This window comes from Mobula birostris, chromosome 12, assembly GCF_030028105.1.
Source record: "Mobula birostris isolate sMobBir1 chromosome 12, sMobBir1.hap1, whole genome shotgun sequence".
Classification (NCBI taxonomy): domain Eukaryota; kingdom Metazoa; phylum Chordata; class Chondrichthyes; order Myliobatiformes; family Myliobatidae; genus Mobula; species Mobula birostris.
In genome coordinates, this window is record NC_092381.1 from 102,098,356 (window position 1) to 102,122,106 (window position 23,751).

General features: G+C 41.1%; 1 protein-coding gene across 4 annotated transcripts in view; it reads left to right on the forward strand.

Annotated features, from left to right (window-relative positions):
• The window catches only part of cop1 (COP1 E3 ubiquitin ligase), a 149,915-nt gene that overhangs the window by 45,697 nt on the left and 80,467 nt on the right, over positions 1-23,751 (forward strand). For 2 of the 4 annotated variants that reach the window (XM_072274390.1, XM_072274393.1), the window contains 6 exons: positions 186-250; positions 877-996; positions 7,309-7,377; positions 9,190-9,249; positions 14,509-14,621; positions 15,494-15,551. In XM_072274390.1, coding sequence (XP_072130491.1) covers positions 186-250; positions 877-996; positions 7,309-7,377; positions 9,190-9,249; positions 14,509-14,621; positions 15,494-15,551 — 485 coding nt within the window. The remainder of the gene's footprint in view (positions 1-185; positions 251-876; positions 997-7,308; positions 7,378-9,189; positions 9,250-14,508; positions 14,622-15,493; positions 15,552-23,751) is intronic. The other 2 variants (XM_072274391.1, XM_072274392.1) reach the window with 2 other exon arrangements.

A 23,751-nucleotide genomic window follows, 5' to 3' on the forward strand; every position in this document is an offset into this window, starting at 1 on the left:
AAGCACATGATTCCTATGTCCTTATGGGGAGTGTGCAGCATTGCTGAAAGCAATAAAGTACTTTTAAGCTGGTCTGCTCAATCACATTGTCCTGCTGGAAAATTCTATGTTGAAGTTAGAACAATTATTTTTTTGTTAATAATGTTTGATTGCTACTTGGCTAAATTATTTCTCTTCACTTATAGTTAATGAACTAATCCTGAAACAGAAGCAAAGGTTTGAAGATAAGCGAATAAAACTGGAACACCCAGTAAGTACTGATGAATATTACCATATATACCTGAGCGGTCCTGAGTGTACTGCAGACTGTCTAGTGGAGCTCATTTAATGATTACTAAGGTACATTATTAACTGTTAATGATGGGTAGATGGGTACAGACAGTCATATGGCAGAATTGATTGAAGGATGTCAATATAAATTGAAATCAGAATGGAGTGATTACAGAAAATTCGTCACTCAGTCCACTTGGTAATAAAAAGTAATGTCTTTACTGATATTGCTGTTGCTGTTCACCATTGTTTCAAGCTAGGAAGATGTATTTGAGTAGCTGAGGTATTTCTAGATGATAATGGCATGCACCAGGAGGATACTTTGCAACAATATTATATATTGGATGAGATGGAATGTATAGCAGGGGAATGTTAGCATGAGTTGGCTTTGAGGAATTGATAATGGAATTATGATGAAAAGGGGGTGGGGAAAAGTGGGAATTAGGAAACAATGAACTGGGGTGCAGTAATGGTGAGCATATGTTGAGGCAAGACAGGAATGGGATGACTAACGGTTGGTTTTGATGCTGCTGGATATAGATTTTTTTCCTTTTGGCTGGATACTCAATGTTGATGTATTTTTATGTTACCTGCTTTCTTTTCTAGAATGGTCACAGATGGCAGGCAATACAAGATGTTTTAATTGCAGACCAGGACAGTTTGGATCTTGCCAATGTTAACCTCATGCTGGAGCTTATTATGCAGAAGAAACAGCAGCTGGAAGCTGTGAGTGTTCTGCATTCTGTTGGAAAATACTGGGGCTAAGTGGTTGGTCAGTAATGTTGGCCAGAGGGGTGGGGGAGTATAGAGTTGGCTCAGAGAAGAGTTGCAAGGTTAAGCATGCATTGAGAAAGGTGGATATAAAACATTACAACACAGGGTGATATGGTAATGTAGTGGTTAGCTCAACACTTTACAGTCCAGGTGACTGGGATTTAATTCCCACTGTTGCCTGTAAGGAGTTTGTGCGTCCTCCCCAAGACCAAGTGGGTTTCCTCTGGGTGCCCTGGTTTCTTCCGACAGTCTAAAAACTTACCGGTTGGTAGGTTAATTGCTCATTGTAAATTGTCCCGTGATTAGGCTAGGATAAAATCGGGGGATTGCTGCATGGTGTGGCTTGAAGGGCTGGAATAGCCAATTCCATGCTGTATCTCAATACATAAATTAAATATTGAGATAATCCAATTGAGATCTACCCTATAGGCAGTTACTGGCAGGAGCTCATATTGTAGCATTTGTTAACGTTAAATTCTAGTTTCCTCCTTAAGTGAATACTTTTCTGATAATGCTTTGACATTAGGTTAAGTAATTACATGCATGGAAAACCTCAACTTCTCACTTTGTAATTCTAATCTAATCCATAACCTGACTTTCAACATACTATTAATTTGGTCAATACTTACCAAGGAGATTGATTTACAGTAAAAAGGAATAAAGGGACAGTCGATTTTACTATACATTCCAAAACTGTGATAGAGGTTTAAAACATTTCTATTTCTAAAGTACAAAATTGCATGTATTGATAATTGAAGCTTCAGTTCACCTTGATGTTAACTGGCCATTTATGAAAGTTTAAAAAAAATCTCATTGGTTTTTACTTTTATGAGGATATTTTGGTCTGAGTAAGATGCTAGAAGCCTAATAGGAGAGGTGGTGTTACTAGGAGGCTATGGACTGAACCTGGGCAAATGATAAATGACCCTGAGGGAAGATATTGGACAGTGATCAATGCTCATAGATTGTGTATTGTGATTGGCAAAAAAAAAAAACAAGTTAAATTAAGAGAAAATGTTCTAAACTGGGACTAGGACAGTTTTACTAGGCTGATGTATGATTCGACAAAGGTGGACCAGAAATTTGAATGTAAATCATTCAGTTGTTCAAAAAATATATACTCTAAGCAAAAGGAGCTCTTAATTTTAGGTCCCATTGGGAGCTCAAGGACCATGCAGGACAAAAGGAAACATACAAAGGAAGTGTATGAAGGTTACAAGAGTTGAACATTTTGGAATACCTTGAGGATTTGTGAAAGATGCAGAGATGAAATTTAGGGAAAAATGTATATGGAAGTCAAAGTACTTACATAAAAATAATTTGGCTGGCAATTTCAAGGAGAAGCCTTTTTAATGAAGTTTTAATGAAGAATAAGTGAAGAGAGTAGATTAGAGCAATAGAGATGAAAATAGACTTTGTGGAGAGGTTGGAAGGATTGATTGATTTTTTTGAGGCATTGTAGAGTGTTGCCTTTCATCTTTGTGGATTTCAAAGTGTTCAATAAATTTTTTTTTTTTTACAGATTTTTGTCATGGTACACTTGAATAATTTTGATTAACGTGGAAGAGCTACATTTAAGCACTATGCTGCTGATAACTTAATTGGTAGTGTCATTGAGAGTGAAGAATATGTAGATGACAGGAAGCTACCTGTGATTGGCTGAGCATAATAGTTGAAGATGGAATTCAGTGTGGAGAAATGTGAGTCAATGTAATCAATCTAAAATAAAATTGGTAGAGTGCAGTTGAGGAAAATTTTACTTAATGAACGATAGGGTTTTAGAGCGCACTTCATGCTGTAAGTATTATGTTGGCACGTGGCCAAGTGGTTAAGGCGTTCGCCTAGTGATTTGAAGGTCGCTAGTTCAAGCCTTGGCTGAGGCAACGTGTGTGTTCTTGAGCAAGGCACATTACTCTGCAACGACACTGGTGCCAAGCTGTATGGGTCCTAATGCCCTTCCCTTGGACAACATCAGTGGCGTGGAGAGGGGAGACTTGCAGCACGGGCAACTGCTGGTCTTCCATACAACCTTGCCCAGGCCTGCGCCCTGGAAACTTTCCAAGGTGCAAATCCATGGTCTCGTGAGACTAACGGATCCCTATATATAAAAACAATGTTGGGGTAGTGGAGGAGGAATGGCTCATCACGTTTAAGTAGTCTCTGGTTAGTGAGCATCAGGGATTAAATGCTATGGACCAGGTGCATGGTGGGATAAACCCAAGACAATTCCAATTCTTCCAAGGATAAAGCACAACTCTGTGCTTTAATCAGGGCTTTATATTGTTTTTTAGTTCTCAAAGCAACCACAATTTATTAGTACAGTAGAGATAAGGGGTAGTATCCCCTTAGCTTATTTAGGTAGCATTTTGAAAATACTCCAGTGAGACATTTTGCCAAATTTATTATGGTAATATTGCTATTTGAACTCAGACAAAGTTGGAGTCAATGTGTAGGACTAGCCCTTTGTGTCTACTGTACTATATCCTTAATCTGTAAGTAGGTGTTTAGATGAGCAGTTTAAAAATTCAGCCCCGACTCTGGGAATTGCTGTGATCATGCAGTTTACAGTGACAAATAGATTTAATAGGGTACATGGAAATTGCTTTATAATGTGAGGAAATCTAAAACACAGACTAATAGATTAATTAGAGCTGGCAGTTCAGAGCTAAATTGGTTAACAGTTTTACATAAGCTCATGGAATTCTAAAGGTCATGCATTTTGGGGTCTATCTGGAATTTGAAACTGATGTCAGTCAATGGGTTTTGTGTACAGAGAGTTGAGAAATGGATATGATACTGGTTAGGCCTGTGCAATCTTCAGAAGCTACCCATGATTATACCTGTCTGTAACATTGAAGAAGCCTTTCATTGGTCTCTACTGCATTACAATCTTCATCAACCAATGTACTGACAGGGCCAAGATGATTTGTGATGATGTGGCAGTTTTGTCTCACGCCTGCTCCTCCAACCTGGCCCGTGTAGTATTGTCTGTTTTATCTGTTGAAAGGAGTTTTCCGGTTCCATCCTGGTTGCAGTGTACATTCCACCCTTGGTCAAAGTTGAGCAGGCACTGGAGGAGCTGAGCACTGTGATCTGCAGTCATGAGACAGCGCACCCAGATGGTTTCCAGATCATTGTGGGAACATCAACCAGGACAGCTTAAAGAAGTCTCTAACCAATTACTACGAATGTATCACCTGTGGAACCTGAGGAGCCAACATACTCGACCACTATTACACCGCTATTAAGAACACTTGCCATGTGATCCCACATTCGTACTTTGGCAAGTCTGAGCACCTGGCCGTACTTCTATTCCTGGTGTACAGGTAAAGACTGAGTACTGCAACACTAATGGCAAGGACAGTGAAGATCTGTCAAGGAAGGTGGATGAGCACCTAGGACTGCTTTGAATTGGTGGACTGAACTATCATTGGGGATTCATCTTTGGATCTGGCTTCATCAAGACCTGTGTGGATGAGTGTGTGCCTTTGAGAATGTACCAGACATACCCAAACCAGAAACCGTGGATGAACCATTAATTTGAAGTGTGCTAAGGGCTAGATCTGTTGAATTCAAGACTGGTGATCCAAACTCTACAAGAAGTCCACTTGCAAACTACGGAGGGTATATTAAGAGCAGGAAAATAATTCGGGTGAAGTTAGATGGAATCAGATGGATATCAGCTCTAGCAGGGTTTGAAAGCTATTACTTCCTAACATCATAAGTGGCTGTGGATTCTTCACTTCCAGATGAGTGCAATGTCTTTTATGCACGCTTTGAAAGGGAGAATAAAACTACACCTGTGCAAATCACTGCAGCATTTGGCTGCCCTGTGATATTTGTCTGAGATTGACATCAGAACATCTTTCAAGAGGGTGAACCCTCACAAGGTGTCAGGCTCTGATGTTTACCTGGTAGGACACTGGAAAAAGTGCCAACCAACAGACTGGAGTGTTCAAGGATGTCTTCATTTGCTTCAGCTGAGAACCTCTAACTGCAGCTTCTCACCTGAAGCAGGTGAGGTGCCCAAGAAGAGCAGGGGAAACTGCCTCAACAACTGTTGTCCACTTGCACACACATCTATAGAAATGAAGTGTTTTGAGAGTTTTGATCATAGCTAGAATTAAGACCATAAGACATAGGAGCAGAATTAGGCCATCTGGCCCATCGAGTCTGCTCTGCTATTTCATCATTGATCCATTTTTCCCCTCATCCCTGATCTCCTGCTTTCGCCTCGTATCCCTTCATGCCCTGACCAATTAAGAATCTATCAACCTTTACCTTAAATAAATATAAAAGCTTGGCCTTCACAGCTGTATGTGGCAAAGAATTCCACTGATTTATCACTCGCTGGCTAAAGAAATTCCTCCTAATCTCCCTCTCAAAACAGAGGACTCCCCTCTCTTCTCGGTTTTAATGAGGTCACTTTTCATTCTTCTAAATTCTAGTGAATACATGCCCAGAGCAATCAAATGCTCTTCATATGACAAGCCATTCAAACCTGGTATCATTTTCGTGAATCTCCTTTGAACCATCTCCAGTATCAGCACATTCTTTCTAAGATAAGGGGTCCAAAACTGCTCACAGTACTCCAAGAGAGGCCTCACCAGTGCTTTATAAAGTGTCAACATTACATCCTTGCTTTTATATTCTAGTCCTGTTGAAAAGAATACTAACATTACATTTGCCTTCCTCACCAGGGAATCCTGCACAAGGACTCCTAAGTCCCTTTGGTTGAAGAAAAGGTTGACTATTTTGTAAATGGAGAGAAAATACAAAAACTGAGGTGCAAGGTGCATGACCATACACTTCCTGACACTGTATTCCATCTGCTATTTCTTTGCTCATTCTTCTAATCTTAAGTCCTTCTGTAGCCTCTCTACTTCCTCAAAACTACCCGCTCCTCCACCTATCTTTGTATCGTCGGGAAACTTTGCAACAAAGTCATTAATTCCATTGTGCAGGTCATTAACATATAACATTAAAAAAATCTGTCCTAATACAGGCCCCTGTGGAATACCACTAGTCACCAGCAGCTAGTCAAAAAAGGCTCCTTTATTCCCACTCTTTGCCTCCTGACAATCAGCCACTGCTTTATCCATGCTAGAATCTTCTCTGTAATACCATGGGCTGGTAGCTTGTTAAGCAGCCTTGTTTGGCACCTTATTAAAGGTCTTCTGAAAATCGAAATACACAATATCAGCTGATTTGCCTTAGTCTATCAATTAATTCTCGCCTTAACAAGGACCTGGAGCTGCAGAAATTTGCCTGCAATCACAATAAGCTACAATGGATGCAATCTCACTACGTCTTCACTTGGCCAAATGCCACCAAGACAACAGGAATACCTAGGTCAAGCTGCTGTTTGATTACAGCTCAGCATTCACCATCCTCATCCCCTCAGTACTAATGAATAAGCCTCAAATCCTGTGCCTCTACCTACCTCTCATCTGGATCCTTGACTTCCTCATTGGGAGACCACCGAAAGTGTGGATCAGACATAACATCTCACTAACCACCAACACTGTACACCTCAAGGATGTGCGCTTAGCCGACTGCTCAACTCTACACCCATAACTCTGTCTAGGCACGGTGCAAATCTCATCTATAAATAAGCCAAAACACAACTATTGTCAGCAGAAGCCCATTTGTTGAAAAGGAGGCGTACAGAAGTGGGATAAATCAGGTTGAGTGCTTTCATAAAAACAACCTTGCACTCAACGTCGTACTATTGATCGTGGAAGGGGAAGTTGAGGGATGCATACCAGTGACTATATTTTATTAGGAGTTTGAGGAGATTTGGTATGTCACCAAATACCCTACCACGTTTCTACAGATGTACTGCAGAGGGCATTCTAATTGGTTGCATCACCGAATGGTATGGAAGCACCACTGCACAGGATTGTAAAAAGCTCCAGAGGGTTGTTAAACTTAGCCAGCCATGGACACTGGTCTCCCAGGACATCTTCAAAATGGATGCCTCCATCATTAAAGCCCTCCACCACCCAGCATGTGCCCTCTTCTTATTATTACCATCAGTACAGGAGCCTGAACGCTTTAGGAACAGTTTCTTCCCCTCTGCTGAAAGATTTCTAAATGGACAATGAACCCATGAACTGGTGTTTTCTTATTGTGCTTTATAGTATATTCTATATAGGGCACTGTACTGCTGCCACAAAACAAGTAATTTCACAACATGTCAGTGGTAATAAATCTGATTCAGTTTTACATTTTTTAAAATCTTTATCACTTCTTTTTGCATAGGAGTCACAGGCAGCTCAGCTGCACATCCTCATGGAATTTCTTCAGGAAGCAAGAAGGAATAAGAAGGAGGTTAGTTTGGCTTTTATTTTCCATTAACTGATGTATTTGAAAGTCATATTCAGATACAGTCAGGCAGTAGATACTGCTGTATATGACACCTGGATATTCAATGGGCAGCACTTACCCTTGAAATGGAATTCAAGTCCAACACCAATGGTTTCTCAATGCCTTATCTGAAACTAGGAGCATTACTGAATTAGTACAGCACGTTTTCTTTTGGTTCACATGGTAAATCAAGTCCCAGTCTGATCCTAAGACAGCAGAAGAGGTTCGGTTATACATTCATGCAACACTGAACATCAACCACCTATTTACACCAATCCTACACAATAGTGTAAGGAGCATTTGGAAAGTAGATTTTAAGCTGCAACTAGAGAAGATAATAGCATCTCATTTGAGAGACATTTAAATAAGAGTTCCGATTCAGCAACCCTGTAAGAGTAGGAGGCAGAGGTGTTTTGGGAATTGTGTTTTAACAAAGGATATTGAAGGTTTGAAGGAAAAGAAGGAAGCAAATATCTGGTATTAACAAATTTATATTAAAAATATCACTTGAGGTTTGCAAGGGATGTAGGAGAGAACTGAAAGAAATTAGGATGGCAAAAAGGGATCTTGGCAAGTAGATTAGGAAAAATTCTAAAAACCTTTATATTAGAAGCAAAGGACAGCTAAGAAAGGAATAGCCAGTTGTGTAATCAGTCGAGCCAGGGATATTTCCAAGAAGGATGTGGAGTTTGAAAATTTAAAGGAGTATACTGATAGAGTGGAGCACATCTGCTTCAGGAAGGAGTAGACCTGGAAATAATAAAGCACATTAGGATGGATAAACCCGATGTCCTGATGGAGTCTATCCATAGGATACTTGGTGATGGGAGGCAGAAAGGAGTGATGGATGGGTGTTTTCCTGACAAAGTCTGTAATAAGTGTTTTACCACAGGAATCAGTGCTAGAATCTGTTTGAAATACAAATGACTGAGTATGCAGGTGGTCTGATTTATAAGTTTGCAGACTACAGGAAAATTGGAGTTGTGGATAATAAAGAGTTGTAGTGGGACATAGATCAGATGGAGCGTTTGATGTGGAGTGGTGTCGGATGGAATGGATAAAGTAATGTACCTTGAGAAGTCAAATTCTTGTAGAGTATAGAGTAAATGTCAGGGAACTTGGAGTGCAAATCCATTGCTCCCAGAAAATTGAAACACGGGTAGAGGCAGATACAAGTAACAAAGTTTAATAGGTGTTTGAACAGGTACTTGGATAGGAAAGGGTAGTGATGTCATTTAATATACTTGACTTATGAAGCCACGGTATTGAATTGGGACTCTAAAGGAAGAATGTGGTACCAGTGGAGAGTGCAGAAGAGGTTCACCAGGATGTTTCATGGATTGGAGGGCTGTAGTTAAATAAACTGGGATGGGTTCTGTTTATTCTCACTGGAACATAGGAGTCTGAGGGGTGACTTTGTAGAGTTTTTTAAAAATTATGAGACGGAGATAGGATAGATAGATCAGAATCATTTTGCCAGAGCAGGGATGTCGAGAATTATGGAGGACAGTTTTAATGTAAGTGGGAAAATTTTAAAGCAGATCTAAGGGATTTGTTTTCCATACAGAAGTGGTTATCTGGAGTGAGCTGCCAGAGGAAATGGTGAAGGCAGATAGAATTATAACACTTAAAGGTATTTGGACAGGTACTTGATAGGAAAGGTACAGTTTCAGAGGTGGAAGGGTCACCCATCCTTTACATGACGTGGGTTGGATTGGATTTCTGACAGAATTTGTATCCTTTCTAAAGTTAACTGCCTCAAACTTCCCTTCACAGCAACTGGAGCAGTTACAAAAGGAGCTGAATGTTCTTGAGGAGGACATCAAGCGGGTGGAGGTTTGTAAAATCCCTTTCTTCACAAAACTATTTCACTTATGTTTATGTTGATTTTAGAAAAGCTAGCAGAGAAATCTTTTCTTATTTTTAGAACCCTCCAGAACAGCTTAAAATTAAGCTTGGTGTTCTCCAATGACTAGTCAATAAACATGTTACCTGATGAGAAAGGAGACTGAAAATACTGGAATCTCAAGCAACAAATGAGTTGCTGGAAGAACTGAGCAGATCAGGCAGCACCTATGAAAGGAAATGGATAATCACCATTTGGGTCGAGACCCTTCATCTGAACTGGGGTGGTTGTCTATTTCCCTCCCAGATGCTGCAGTCTCCCAATGAGTTGGACCAGCAGCTTGTTTTTGGCTCCATAAATTTCCAATTGTGTTTGTCTATAAATCTAGGTGTTATGCTGCTTTTTTGGCTTCCAAGTCAAACAGTTGCCCAGGCCAGTTAGTTTAACATCTGTAGTTGGGAAAATGCTTGAAGCTATGAATAAAGAAGAAATAGTGAGGCATCTAGAAAGAAATGGAGCCATCAGGTAGATGCAGCATGGATTCAACGAAGACAGGTCCTGTTTGACAAACTTACTGGAGTTCTTTGAGGATATAACGAGCATAGTGGATAGAGGGGAACAGATGGATGTTATTTATTTGGATTTCCAGAAGGCATTTGATAAGATGCCACCTAAAAGACATCTATAAGGATGCAGAGAGTTGGGGGTGATGTATTAACATGGATAGAGGATTGGTTAACTAATAGAAAGCAGAGTTGGGATACATGGCTGTTACTCTGGTGAGTGGGTGGTGTGCTGCAGGGGTCGGTGCTGGGCCTGCAGCTGTTCACGATAATACGTTTACGATCTGGAAGAGGGGGCATGGTGTAATGTATCTAAGTTTGTTGATGATACTAAATTGAGTAGAAAAGCAAATTGCAAAAGGTACGGAGAGTCTGCAGAGAGATGTAGATAGGCTAAGTGAGTGGATAAGGATCTGGCAGATGGAGTACAATGTTGGAAAATGTGAGGTCGTCCACTTTGGAAGGAAAAATGGAAGAGCAGATTATTATTTAAATGGTAAAAAAAAAAAAATTGCAGCATGCTGCTGTGCAGAGGGACTTGGGAATGCTTGTGCATGAATCACAAAGGGGTGGTTTGCAGGTGCAGCAGGCTATCAGGAAGGCAAATGGAATGTTGGCCTTCATTGCTGGAGGGATTGAATTTAAGAGCAGGGAAGCTATGCTGCAACTGTACAGGGTACTGGTGAGACAGCACCTGGAGTACTGTGTGCATTTCTGGCCTCCTTTCTTGAAGGATATACTGGCTTTGGAGGTGGAGCAGAGGAGTTGCACCAGGTTGATTCCAGAGACGAGGGGGCTAGACCATGAGGAGAGATTGAGTTGCCCGGGACTGTACTAGCTGGAATTCAGAAGAATGAGAGGAGATCTTATAGAAACATAAAAGTGTGAAAAGAATAGATAAGATAGAGGCAGGAAAGTTGTTTCTAGTGATAGGTGAAACTAGAACTAGGGAACATAGCTTCAAGATTCGGGGGACTAGATTTAGGATGGAGATGAGGAGGAACTGCTTTTCCAAGAGAATGGAATTCTCTGCCCAATGAAGCAGTGGAGGCTACCTCAGTAAATGTATCTAAGACAAGGATAGATTTTTGCATAGTAGGGAATTGAGGGTTAGGTGGAGATGAGTCCATGGCCAGATCAGCCCTGATCTTATTGAATGGTGGAGCAGGCTTGCCAACTGATGGCCAACTCCTGCTCCTATTTCTTGTGTTCTTGTGTAGACTGTTCATAGGCAGGTGTGCATTACATGGTCAGCTGAGGTTTTGTACTCAAGATTTAGGATCACTAGAAGTCGTTATGAGACCAAGAACGGTAGCTTTTTTTTCTGCAAGTGGTCATGCAATGGTTTGAATGTATAGGCAGAAAATGAATGAATAACAGCCAGATGGATAAAGTCCACAGCAAGTAGTACCTTGAGTCCATTGGGCTCACTGACTGATTCAGTTCACTTTGAACTACAACAGGAGCTAAATCTACATCACCATAGGTAGCTCAATTGTACTGATGGTTTTGAGGCAAATGGAAATTTCTGAAACAAGAACCACTTCTTGGTTGGTGTGTTATCTTCCTAGTGTGAACAGATGAGGATTGTTCTGACTGTATGGAATGAGGTGGGGCGATGAATAACTTTTATTCAACAGAAAGTCAATTAGGAGTAAACACTTGTGAGTAAAACAATATCTAACAAGTGGGAATCTTAAAAGAGCATTAGCAAGTGTTCATGCTAGCATATTCCAGCTAGGATGAAAGGCAAATATGGCAGAGTTGGAGCATATTGTTTCAACATTACAAAACACTGGTTCAGCCACACCTGGAGTATTGTGTACAGTTCTATTTACCATACCTTAGGAAGGATGGAGTTGCACTGGAGAGTGCAGAAGGAAATTCACTAAGTATTGCCTGGATTGAAGGACTTGAGTTATAGTCATAGTCATACTTTACTGATCCCAGGGGAAATTGGTTTTCATTACAGTTGCACCATAAGTAATAAATAGTAATAGAACCATAATAGTTAAATAGTAATATGTAATTTATGCCGGTAAATTATGAAATAAGTTCAGGACCAGCCTATTGGCTCAGGGTGTCTGACCCTCCAAGGGAGGAGTTGTAAAGTTTGATGGCCACAGGCAGGAATGACTTCCCATGACACTCAGTGTTACATCTTGGTGGAATGAATCTCTGGCTGAATGTACTCCTGTGCCCACCCAGTACATTATGTAGTGGATGGGAGACATTGACCAAGATGTCATGCAACTTAGGCAGCATCCTCTTTTCAGACACCACCGTGAGAGAGTCCAGTTCCATCCCCACAACATCACTGGCCTTACAAATGAGTTTGTTGATTCTGTTGTTGTCTGCTACCCTCAGCCTGCTGCCCCAGTATACAACAGCAAACATGATCGCATTGGCCGCCACAGACTCGTAGAACATCCTCAGCATCGTCCGGCAGATGTTGAAGGACCTCAGTCTCCTCAGGAAATAGAGGCGGCTCTGACCCTTCTTGTAGACAGCCTCAGTGTTCATTGACCAGTCCAGTTTATTGTCAATTCGTATCCCCAGGTATTTGTAATCCTCCACCATGTCCACACTGACCCCCTGGATGGAAACAGGGGTCACCGGTACCTTAGCTCTCCTCAGGGCTACCACCAGCTCCTTAGTCTTTTTCACATTAAGCTGCAGATAATTCTGCTCACACCATGTGACAAAGTTTGTTACCGTAGCCCTGTACTCAGCCTCATCTCCCTTGCTGATGCATCCAACTATGGCAGAGTCATCGGAAAACTTCTGAAGATGACAAGACTCTGTATAGTAGTTGAAGTCCGAGGTGTAAATGGTGAAGAGAAAGGGAGACAAGACAGTCCCCTGTGGAGCCCCAGTGCTGCTGATCACTCTGTCGGACACACAGTGTTGCAAGCACACGTACTGTGGTCTGCCAGTTAGGTAATCAAGAATCCATGATACCAGGGAAGCATCCACCTGCATCACTGTCAGCTTCTCCCCCAGCAGAGCAGGGCGGATGGTGTTGAATGCACTGGAGAAGTCAAAAAACATGACCCTCACAGTGCTCGCTGGCTTGTCCAGGTGGGCGTAGACACGGTTCAGCAGGTAGATGATGGCATCCTCAACTCCTAGTCGGGGCTGGTGTGAGGAGAAAGGATGGGCTGGACTTGTTTTCCTTGGAGTGAAGAAGGTCGACAGTAATATGTAAGATCTTGAGGCATGGGCAAGGTAGGTAAAATGTTTTTCCCCATACTAGAAGTATCAAAAACAAAAGGGTATAGGCTTAAGGTGAGAGGAAGGATTTTTTTTAATACAGTGAACACACTGCCAGAAGAGGAAGTAGAATCAGATACAATTGCTCTATTGAAGATGCATTTAGATGGACTTAAGAAGATGAGTAGAAGAATTGATGAAGTAATGGGCAGAGGTGTTGGCATGGATGTAGTGGGCTTCAGGGCCCATTTCTGTGCTGTACAAGTTTAGGACTCGTTCATGGTCCATATTGGTGATGGAAGTAGAAAAAGTGTTGAGGTCGTCTTTGCAAGGTTTTTGGGATATCAGTTTACTTTTCATCCCATGTACTTGAGAGTACTGTAGAAGGAAGGATGCTGACAGATGCAGCTAAGAGGGAAGGATTTAGTTCATGTGGTACTGAGAACTTTACCAAGTCCTGAAGAACGATCTCCACCCAAGACGTCGACAGTTGACTCTTTTCTATAGATGCTGCCTGACCTGCTAAGTTCCCCCAGCAGATTGTGTGTGGTGGTTTGGATTTCCAGGATCTGCACATTTTCTCGTGTACTGGGAACCTTACCTGGGAGGTGACACTTGTACGTGTTGGATTGGTTGCAGTGCATTTGGAACAGAATCATTGGAGGAAGTTATCTCGTGCAATTAGACTGCCATGGCAAGGGCATAAAAACCTGATTTAGATAGAAGGAAGCAAGGCCGGGTGTGGAAGGCAGAAAATTAGTGAGAGTTTGGAAGTCAAAGGAAACAAAGGCTCAGGGGTGAATGGCAAGGAGCTAAGTGAAGAAGGGAGCTAAGCCAAGGTCTCAGCAATGCAGACACTTTTTATTTAAGCCCCTTTTTTATAGGTGTGATTATTGCTGATTGCCCTTGTGAAATTGAGTCTTGAATTGTTGCAGTCCATATGAAAAAGGTGCTTGCACAGTGCTGTTGTGGAGGCAGATCAAGGATTTTGAGAGACAAGTAATATATTAATAAGTTAGAAAACTGTGTGACATGAAGCGGGGTTTGTATATAGTGGTATTGTCATGTGTCTAAGCTCCTGTCCTCAATGGTAGATGTTAGTTTGAGAGGTTCTGTTGGATTATCTTGGATGAAGAGCTGCATCAACTATTCATAGTTAATACTGGCATGTGGTTTAAAGTATAGAAATGGCAGCGCAAAGTTTCTAAGTGTATTGGTTTTTGGACAAGACATGGTTCTTAAACCTATTCCTTCTAGTTTTTAATTTTCCTGGGGGGGTGGAGAATACCACCTGTTCACCCTATCTATGCCCCTCAAGACAGTCTCTGTAAGTTCACCCCTCAGTCTCCTACACTCCAAGCAATAAAGTTTTAAGGCAAAAATGAAAAGATGTAAAAAGGTGGTGGTGAAGACGGAAGAACATTATCAACCCGAATGAGAATGGAATGCATTTAATGTAAGGATTTCTTTCAGGGGCTGATATTCAATGAGCCAACAGGTCTGTATTCTCCTATGAGTGAGTTGACTCATGTGCCAAATCTGGATAGCACAGTTCCACAGTTTGAAGCACCATCCCCATCACACAGGTACTTATCACTTTTTTGAGTTTGTGGGTAACTGTCATAAAAATGTGCATTGAATTTGATTAATAAATGATAACTCCAATTGATTTTTGAATAAATAACACAAGTTTTAATACTTTGAATTGTCCATTCCTTATTAGCAACATGATCCCATGAACCTGTCCTTCAGTAGAATTCTTAACATTCCTCATGACCAACAAACTAATGTTTTAATCACTGGGCAAGCAATCCAAAGTCTTGGGTTGATGATCCAGAGCTGTCAGTTTAAATTTGGTATATTAAGTATTTCAGTAATGGTGATTACTGGCCAGATTGTCTTAAAACCCATTTGGTTTATTAACACACTTTTAAAAATAAAGGTTATCTTTTTTACTCAACTGGTTCAGGAAATTTGGATGAGAGTGATGTGACAGCAACACAACATCAGAGATCGAATTATCATTTAAATGGTGAGCTGGCTAAATGAGCAATACTGCTTACCAACATTCTCTATGTTGGTGTATTGAATTCTGATGAGCAAAGTGATTTGTTTTGAACTCATTTAAATAATGCAATTTGTCACATTGCAATTATCAGTTGGAAATTTACTATAGCTAGCTATCTTCAAGTGTCTTTCATTCTGTTTTATTTTACATGATTATAACAATATTTCATTAAGAGTAAATTTGATAAATGGTAAGGAAAAATTTGCAAGGTTAAGGAGAACGAGCCACAGTGCACATCTCGTGAGTTGCTCCACTCACGAGATGTGCACTGTGGCTCGTTCTCCCTAACCTTGCAGTAAAGTGCTGGCACAGGTGCAGTGGACTGAATGACCTCCTGTGCTGTAACTTCCGTGACAACATTCCTAATCCTTATTCTTGTATACTTTTCAGTAGCATTATGGACTCTCCTGAATATTCCCAGCACCATGGTTTCAGTGGAGGTTCACAGGTGAGCTGTTGATTTATTTACAACCTTAACCAGTATAAATTGTGGTCAGATATTTTTAAATGATTGGGTTCAAACCGAAGAATCTGTTTCAGTGGGAAATTTTGGCTTATGCAGAGTTTAGATCCACTGATGTGCTGTGCCATGGATGGAAATCGTTAGGTCCATGGCATTGCCTCAAGTATTATACGCCCCTAGCCTGTTAACCGGGAGCCATATTGATTGATGTTAAGCTTCAAGCATGTTGTCCTGTTTGTGATGCCTAAATTCCCCTCTATACTATAGTGCTACATTCTGTTCGCTGCTATTCTGAAGTGTCTTGTAAATGTGCAGTACGAATACACGTTATTCAGAGTCAAAATCATGTTTTATATCACTGGCATATACTGTGAAATTTATTATTTTGGAGCAGCAGTACATTGCAATACCTAATAGTAAAAATTATAAATTACTAATACGTTTGTGTGTACATGTATACAAATGGAGAGGAGGAACTTTAGATCATTTCTCCATACAAAACTGTTTCAGTTGATAGTTTTTTTGGGATACCTTGCCTTAACTGCTCTCTTCAGTCATGCCGCAGCATCTCAATTGGGTGAAGGTCTGGACTCTGTCATGGCCATTCCAAAACACAAATTTTCTTCTTTTTAAACCATTCTGTTGTGAATAAACTCTTCACGGGCTTCAAGCCAAGTACAGGTATTGACTATAATTGATGTTTCGGTGACAAACTCTGTCATTTTCTTCGGAGTGATGCCTGGGTGAATATAGTCCAGCGGTAATTATATCTCTCCCCTCCCTCCCGCCCCCCTCCCCCCCGAAGTCCACCCCTTCTGATTGGTTAGTACTCATTTAATTCATTTTTGCTCACCCACCTTGTTTACAAACAAATTCCAGTTCTTTCTTTGAGTGAAACCTTGTTTTTGTCAAAATTTTTTCCTCTAGCTTTATCTCAATGGCTTCCTTTAACAGGCAGTCTCAAAACCCATTGCACGGCGCAGTAGTTTTGAGCCGTCGAAATCAATCCTATGGCCATTGCAAATGCAGTGTTCCATTAATGTACCTCCTATGCTCCTTGATGCGGATTTCCACCGTGTGTCCTGTCTGGCCGATATATGTTGCTCCGCATTCACAGAGAATCCAATAAACATCAGCTGATCGAAGTCCCAGGTCATCTTTGACCTGCATAAGCTGTGACTTGAGCTTCCTCGCGGGTTTGTGGATGGTATTAATCCGGTATTTCTTCAGGATCCTGGCGATTCTTCAGAAACCATGGAAATATAAGCAATTCAGGCGGTAATGACGGTTTCCTCCTCATTGTTAGGTTTCCTTGTTTTTCTATCAGCCCTTGTTATGGGACCAATTGATTTCCTTCTCCTTGTAGCCATTCTGTAGGAATGTCGAAACTCTCCAGGTCTGAAGTATTTACACGGTTAATCAAGTTGAAAGAACCGCCCTTTGTTGGGAGGCATGATGATGGCTGTTATTGTTGAGATATAAATCTGTATGAGTGGGTTTCTGATGAAATACTGGTTAAGTATCATCTATAAATCCATAAGGAAGCTCAACTTGCAGCTTATGCGAGTCAGAGATGATCTGGGGCTTCGGCCAGCTGGCGATTCCCAGTGAACATGGAGCAGCATTTATCGGGCAGAGAGATCGCATGGTGGAAACCTACATCAAGGTACACAGGAGGTGTATCTGTTTGGGTTACTGGGAGAAATTGGTGGTAGCAGAACACTGTATTCACAGTGGCCATAGGATTGACTTTGGCGCAAAACCACTGTACTATGCCGTGCCAATGGCTTTTGAGATTGCCTGGTAAAGGAAGACATTGAAATAAAACTACAGGAAAAGAATTTTAACAGAGATGGAGATACGTGAGTATGATGAGACTTAACCCAGGCATCCCTGAAGAAGATGACGGAGTCTGTCATTGAAATGTGGGAGACTGTGAAGTCAGATAGAAATAGTTTCTATGGTCTGATGAAATCAAAATTGAACTTTTTGCGAATCAGACTAAACACTATGCTTGGCTTAAGCCGAACACACCATTCCTGCTGCGAAATGTGGCTGCATCATGCTGTGGGGATGCTTCACTGCAGCAGGCCCGGCAAGGTTTGTGAAGGTAGAAGGTAAAATGAATGCAGCAAAATACAGGGAAATCCTGAAGGAAAACCTGATACAGTCTGCAAAAGAACTGTAACTTGGGAGAAGATTTGTTTTCCAGCAAGACAATGACCCCAAGCATTAAGCCAAAGCTAGACTGGATTGGCTTATAAACAGCACAGTTAATGTCCTGGAGTGGCCAAGTCAGAATCCAGACCTCAATCCAATTGAGAATTTGTGGCTGGGCTTGAAAAGGGCTGTTCAATCACGATCCCCGTGCAATCTGGCAGACCTTGAGCAGTTTTATAAAGAAGAATGGGGAAAAATTACAGTGTCCAGATGTGCAAAGCTGATAGAGACCTATCCACACAGACTCGAGGCTGTGATTACTGCCAAAGGGGCATCTACTAAATACTGATTTGAAGGGAGTGAGTAATTATGCATTAAATTATTTTGTGTTAATAATAGTAATAAATTTAGCCGAATTTGTCAAAATTTATTTTCACTTTGACATGAAAGTCTTTTCTCTTGATCATCGTCAAAAAAACCAAATTAAATCCACTGGGATTCAATGTTGTTAAATAATAAAGAGGGGATGAATACTTTTTAAAGGCACTGTACATATATATGTATGTGTTTGTATATTAAGCAGTGCAGAAAGGGAGAGGAAGGAAAACTGAGGTAATGTTCATGGATTCACTGTCTATTCAGAAATCTGAAGCGGAGGGGAAGAAGCTATTCCTGAAACATTGACTGTGTCTTTGGGATGATAGCAATGAGAAGGAGGCATGTCCTAGGTGATGAGAGTCCTTGATGATGGATGCTGTCTTTTTGAAGATGGCCTCGATGTTGGGGAGGCTAGTGCTCATGATGGAGCTGGCTGAGTTTGTAACTTTCTGCAGCCTTTTCTGATCCTGTGCAGTGGGCCCTCCATAGAATATAGTGACGCAGCTAGTTAGAATGCTCTCCGTGATGTCTGTAAAAATCTGTAAGAGTCTTTGGTGACATACCACATCTCCTTAAACTCCTAATGCCACCTTTGTAATTGCATCAATATGTTAGGCCCAGGATAGATCGTCAGAGATGTTGACACCCAGGAACTTGAATCTGCTCCTCTTTCCACTGCTGATCCCTCTATGAGGACTGGTATGTGTACCTTTGACTTCCCTTTCCTGAAGTCCATAATCAGTTCTTTGGTCTTGCTGTCATTGAGTGCAAGGTTGTTGTTGCTCAGATGATTTATTTTGAGTATATCAGAAATGCGTTGGGAGGGTTCAGCTACAGTTTCAAGATGGTTTAGAACATAGAGACTGATCACAGCTGAAGAAAGGGTGGAAGGCAGAAACAGGAAGGGTTCAGTTACTCTATTCTGTAGACTTAAGAGTGATAAGTGCATGGAACACATTATTGAGGTGGTTGTAAAGGCAGAGACATTTGAGACTCTTAGATAGGTGCATAGTTTTATTTATTTAATAGGTACAGCTATGAAACAGGCCGTTCTGGCACAATGAGCCCAGGCCACCCAATTACAGCCATGGGACAATTAACCTACCAACTCATACATCTTTGGAATGTGAGAAGAAACTGGAGCATGGGGAGAACATGTAAACTCATAGATAGCAGTGGAATTGATCCTGGTGTTATAATAGCAATACACTTTCTACATTACCATGCTGCCCAAAGGAACACAATTACATGGAGTGCTGTCACAAGAACGCATGACCCCACCACCATCCATGCCATGTCCTCTTTTCAATACTGCCATCGGACAAAAGGTCACAGTCCATCAAGTTCAGGAAAAATGATTACCCTACAATGATCAGTCTTCTGAACCAGCAAGGATAACTTCAATCACCACAATTCTGAACTGAGTCTATGACCTACAAACTCACTTTAAAGGATTCTTTACAACTCACGTTCTCAGTATGGTTTTTGATTTGCACGGTTTGTTGTCTTTTGCACATGGTTATGTGTTGGCCTCTGTTTATGGATAGCGTTTAATAAATTCTTTGTATGTTTTTCCTGTAAATTGCCTGAAAATAAATGAATCAGGGTCCTATGTGGTAACATACACACTCAGTAGCCGCTTTATTTGGTACAGCAATGGAACTGGATGTGGTCTTCTGCTGCTGTACCCATCCATTTTAAGGTTTGTGTGGTCAGAGATGCTCTGCTGTAGTATCAGGTGGTTATTTGAGCTACTCTCACCTTCCTGTCACTTTGATCCAGTCTGGCCATTTTCTTCTGACCTATCTAATTAATAAGTGTTTTTGTTCTCAGAACTGCTGCTGACTGGACGTTTTTTGTTAATCACACCATTCTCTATACACTGTAGAGACGTGCGTGAAAATACTAGGAGATCAGCAGTTTCTGAGATACTCAAACCATCTTTTTGGGCACCAATAATTGCATGATCAAAGTCAGTTGGATCACCTTTCTTCCCCATTCTGATGTCTGGTCTGAAAAACAACTGACAATGTCTACGTTTTTATACATTGAGTTGCTGCCACATAATTGGCTGATTAGATATTTGCATTAATAAGCAGATATACCTAATAAAATGGCCACTGAGAGTACGCACTTTAGTAATAAGAACTATTATGTATTTTGATAATAAATTTGTTTTGAACTTTTAATTCACAAGAATAAAATCCTGTGATTTGTTGCTCTTTCACCTTTGAAATGGGACCCAATATCGACAAGTGTTCCATGGGATTGTTTTACTGTACGTAATCATGTTAATTGTTACAGCTATTTTACATCAACAGATAGGGTAACGCAGTGGTAAAATGTGGACCTCAGTTTCAACTTTGATTGTTCTCTTAAACCCTGAAGCTAAAACATCATAAAGTGAAAGCTCAAATGGCCCAGTGTGCTGTTAAATAATGTTGCTTACAAATTCCATTTCCAAGTCAGAATCAGCTCATGCAGGCAACTTTGTCAGTCGAGTGGCTCATTTCAGTGTTCTGTACTCCGACTCCATGACTCAGTTCTGATACTGGTTGGATTCTGAACCACATGCACTCATTTCTCAATCATAAATTGTTGTGTATAAGGAGAACACTCACACTGTTCTGAATTCTGAACAGAGAAATGTCATTTTTATACAGAATTGGCTAGAATTTACAAGGATATTGCTGGGTCTCTGGAGCCTGAGAACCTGAGGAAAGATTGAATAGATTGGGACTGTATTCTTTAGAATATAAAAGATTGAGAGGAGGTTTGAAGGAGGTAAACAAAATAATGAGGGGTATACATTGGTTAAATGCAGGCAGGCTTTTTCCACTGAGGTTGCCAGCACAAGCAGTGCACAGGAGCTCGATTTCAACGTTCAAGTTTGGATAGATACATGAATAGTAGGGATATGGAGGCTATGGTCCCAGTACAGGTTGATGGGAGTAGGCAGTTTCAATGATTGTCATGGATTCGATGGGCAGAAGGGCCTGTTTCTGTGCTGTACTTCTCTATGGCTCCAGCATTTGTGGATATTGACTATTTGACAAGCTATGTATGTTTGAATCCCTTACTCGCAAGAAAATCACCATTCACGACACAGTTGTTAAAAGTGGCTAGTACCTATGAGCTGACAACCGATGATACTTCGAAACAATTGTCCCTCAGCTGGTTTGTGTGTTTTGCATCCTTTCATTATATTATTATATTGATTGTCGTAGTAAGTGCAAACTGCAATGCAAAGGGAAGTTGTGCTCTTCAAAGACCTTTCTTGCCTGGGCTGCTGTACTCCATTTGCAACCTATCCTTGCTTGGACATTTTTTTAATCTTTGGCTTGCTGCAATGTCCACACTCCCTCCTTTTCTTTCTTGTAAAGGACAACGTGAATCTGACTGAATTTCAATAGCAAAGAGTGTAAACTCCATGACAATTCCATCAGGGATAGTTGTTTGATCATGATGGAGGCAGTGTTCTTTAAGCCTTCACTCCACAGAGTGATCTCAGGCATGAGATTAAAGATTCAAGATTCTTTAATACGCTTTCTAGTACACAAGTGCAAAGGAGAACAAAATAATTGTTACTTTAGATACAAAGCAACATGAAAAAAACAATTAGTTAATATAATAAATACAAATACATAAGATAGTTTAAGATACATAAGATAGCCCCATCCACGATCATCCAATCCCTCCACCATTGGCGAACAGTTGCTGCAGTGTATACTATCGACAAGATGCACTGCAATAACACACCAAAGTCCTAAGGCAGCATTTTCCAGACCCATGACCCACGACCATCCAGAAGGACGAGAACAGCAGATACCTGGGAACACCACCACTTGGAAATCCCCCTCCAAGTTAACCACCATTCTGACTTGGAAGCACATCGCCACTCCTTCATTGTCACTGGGTGAAAATCATAGAATTCCCTCCGTAACAGTACTGTGGGTATACTTGTACCTCGGGGACTACAGCAATTCAAGAAGGCAGCTCATCACCATCTTCTTAAGGGCAACTAGGGATGGGCAATAAATGCTGGCTTAGCTGGCAATGCCCACATCCCGTAAATGAATAAATAATGAAAATATCCGTTGATTGTATGTCCATAAAGAGACTCTAGAAACAGGAGTGTCTGTACATAATTTGACTAACAGGAATTGATAAAGTAGTGGTGGTATCTGGAGGAATGAGTTAGTGGGTGAAGTGTTGATCAGCCTTAGTATTGGGGGAAAATAACTTGTTTTTGAGATGGTGGTCATGGTGTGGATACCATATGGTCTCCTCCCTGAATGGAATGGTACAAGCAGTGGAAAAGTTTCCGGTACCTTTCTGTATATATGTCCTTGATGGCAGGTAGGCTGGTGCCTTGGATATGTTGGGCAGTTTTGACTACCCATCGAAACATAGAAAACCTACAGCACGATAAAGCTGTCTTCTTTTTAAACTTTTCCCACCGGTCTAACTCGCTGACGTCTACGTGCTTACGCAGTCGTTCCTATCTTCATACATTTCGACCTGAAAAGTGGACTGTAGTTTTTTCCGTAGATGCTGCCTGGCCTGCTGAGTTCCTCCAGTGTTCAGTGTGTTGCCCAGCTTTCTTCATCCTCCTCAGAAAGTTGATGACCTTTTTTTATTGTGTAGGATGTATTCTGGGATCTTGAGAGGTTTTCCAGATGTGCACTCCCAGGAGTTTGAATCTACGTGCAATTTCCACTGCTTTGCTGCTGTTGTAAAGAGGGGCATGAGCGATGCAAATTCTCCTGAAGTTGATAACCATCCCCTTTGTCTTATTGATATTGAAGATGAGGTTATTTGCCTGGTACCAGGCCTCAAGCTCTTCCACCTCAATGTAGGCCATCTCATCTTTGTTAGTGATGAGCTCCGCCACTGTCACGTCATCAGCAAACTTGTCAGTGTGATTACTTGGGTGTTTGGCCGTTCAGTCATGAATGAGCAGAGTGAACAGTAATAGGCTTAGCACACAGTCCTGGAGGGCACCTGTGTTGAGGATGATGGGGAGAAAGAAGCAGATATGCATCCTGACCTTCTGAGGTCTGTTCGTTGGAATGTCCAGCATCCAGTTGCACAGTGATGTGACTAGACAAAGGATTAAGAGTTTGTTCACCAAGCTCTGTGGGACAATACTGTTAAATGCAAACAAATCCAAAAACAGCATTTTGACATAAGTGTATGTCAGGGCCTGGTGCATGACAAAAGTTATCGTATCTGCCGTAGACCAGTTCTGTTGCTTTATTGCAGCGGGGGGAGGAGGGGGGAATATGCTCTTCAAGCACCTTTCTTGGCTGAGCTGCTGTAATCTATCTTTGCCTGGGCATTATGTTGACTCTTTCCTTGCCACAACTTCCACAATACCTTCCATTGATTGGCATATACAGTGGCATGCAAAAGATTGGGCACCCCTGGTCAAAATTTCAGTTACTGTGAGTAGCTAAGCAAAGAAAAGATAACCTGATTTCCAAAAGGCATAAAGTTAAAGATGACACATTTCTTTAATACTTTAAGCATTTTATTTCCATCTTTTACAGTTGCAAAATAATAAAAAAGGAAAAGGGCCCGAAGCAAAAGTTTGGGCACCCTGCATGGTCAGCAAGTATCACAGCTTGTAAACGCTTTCTGTAGC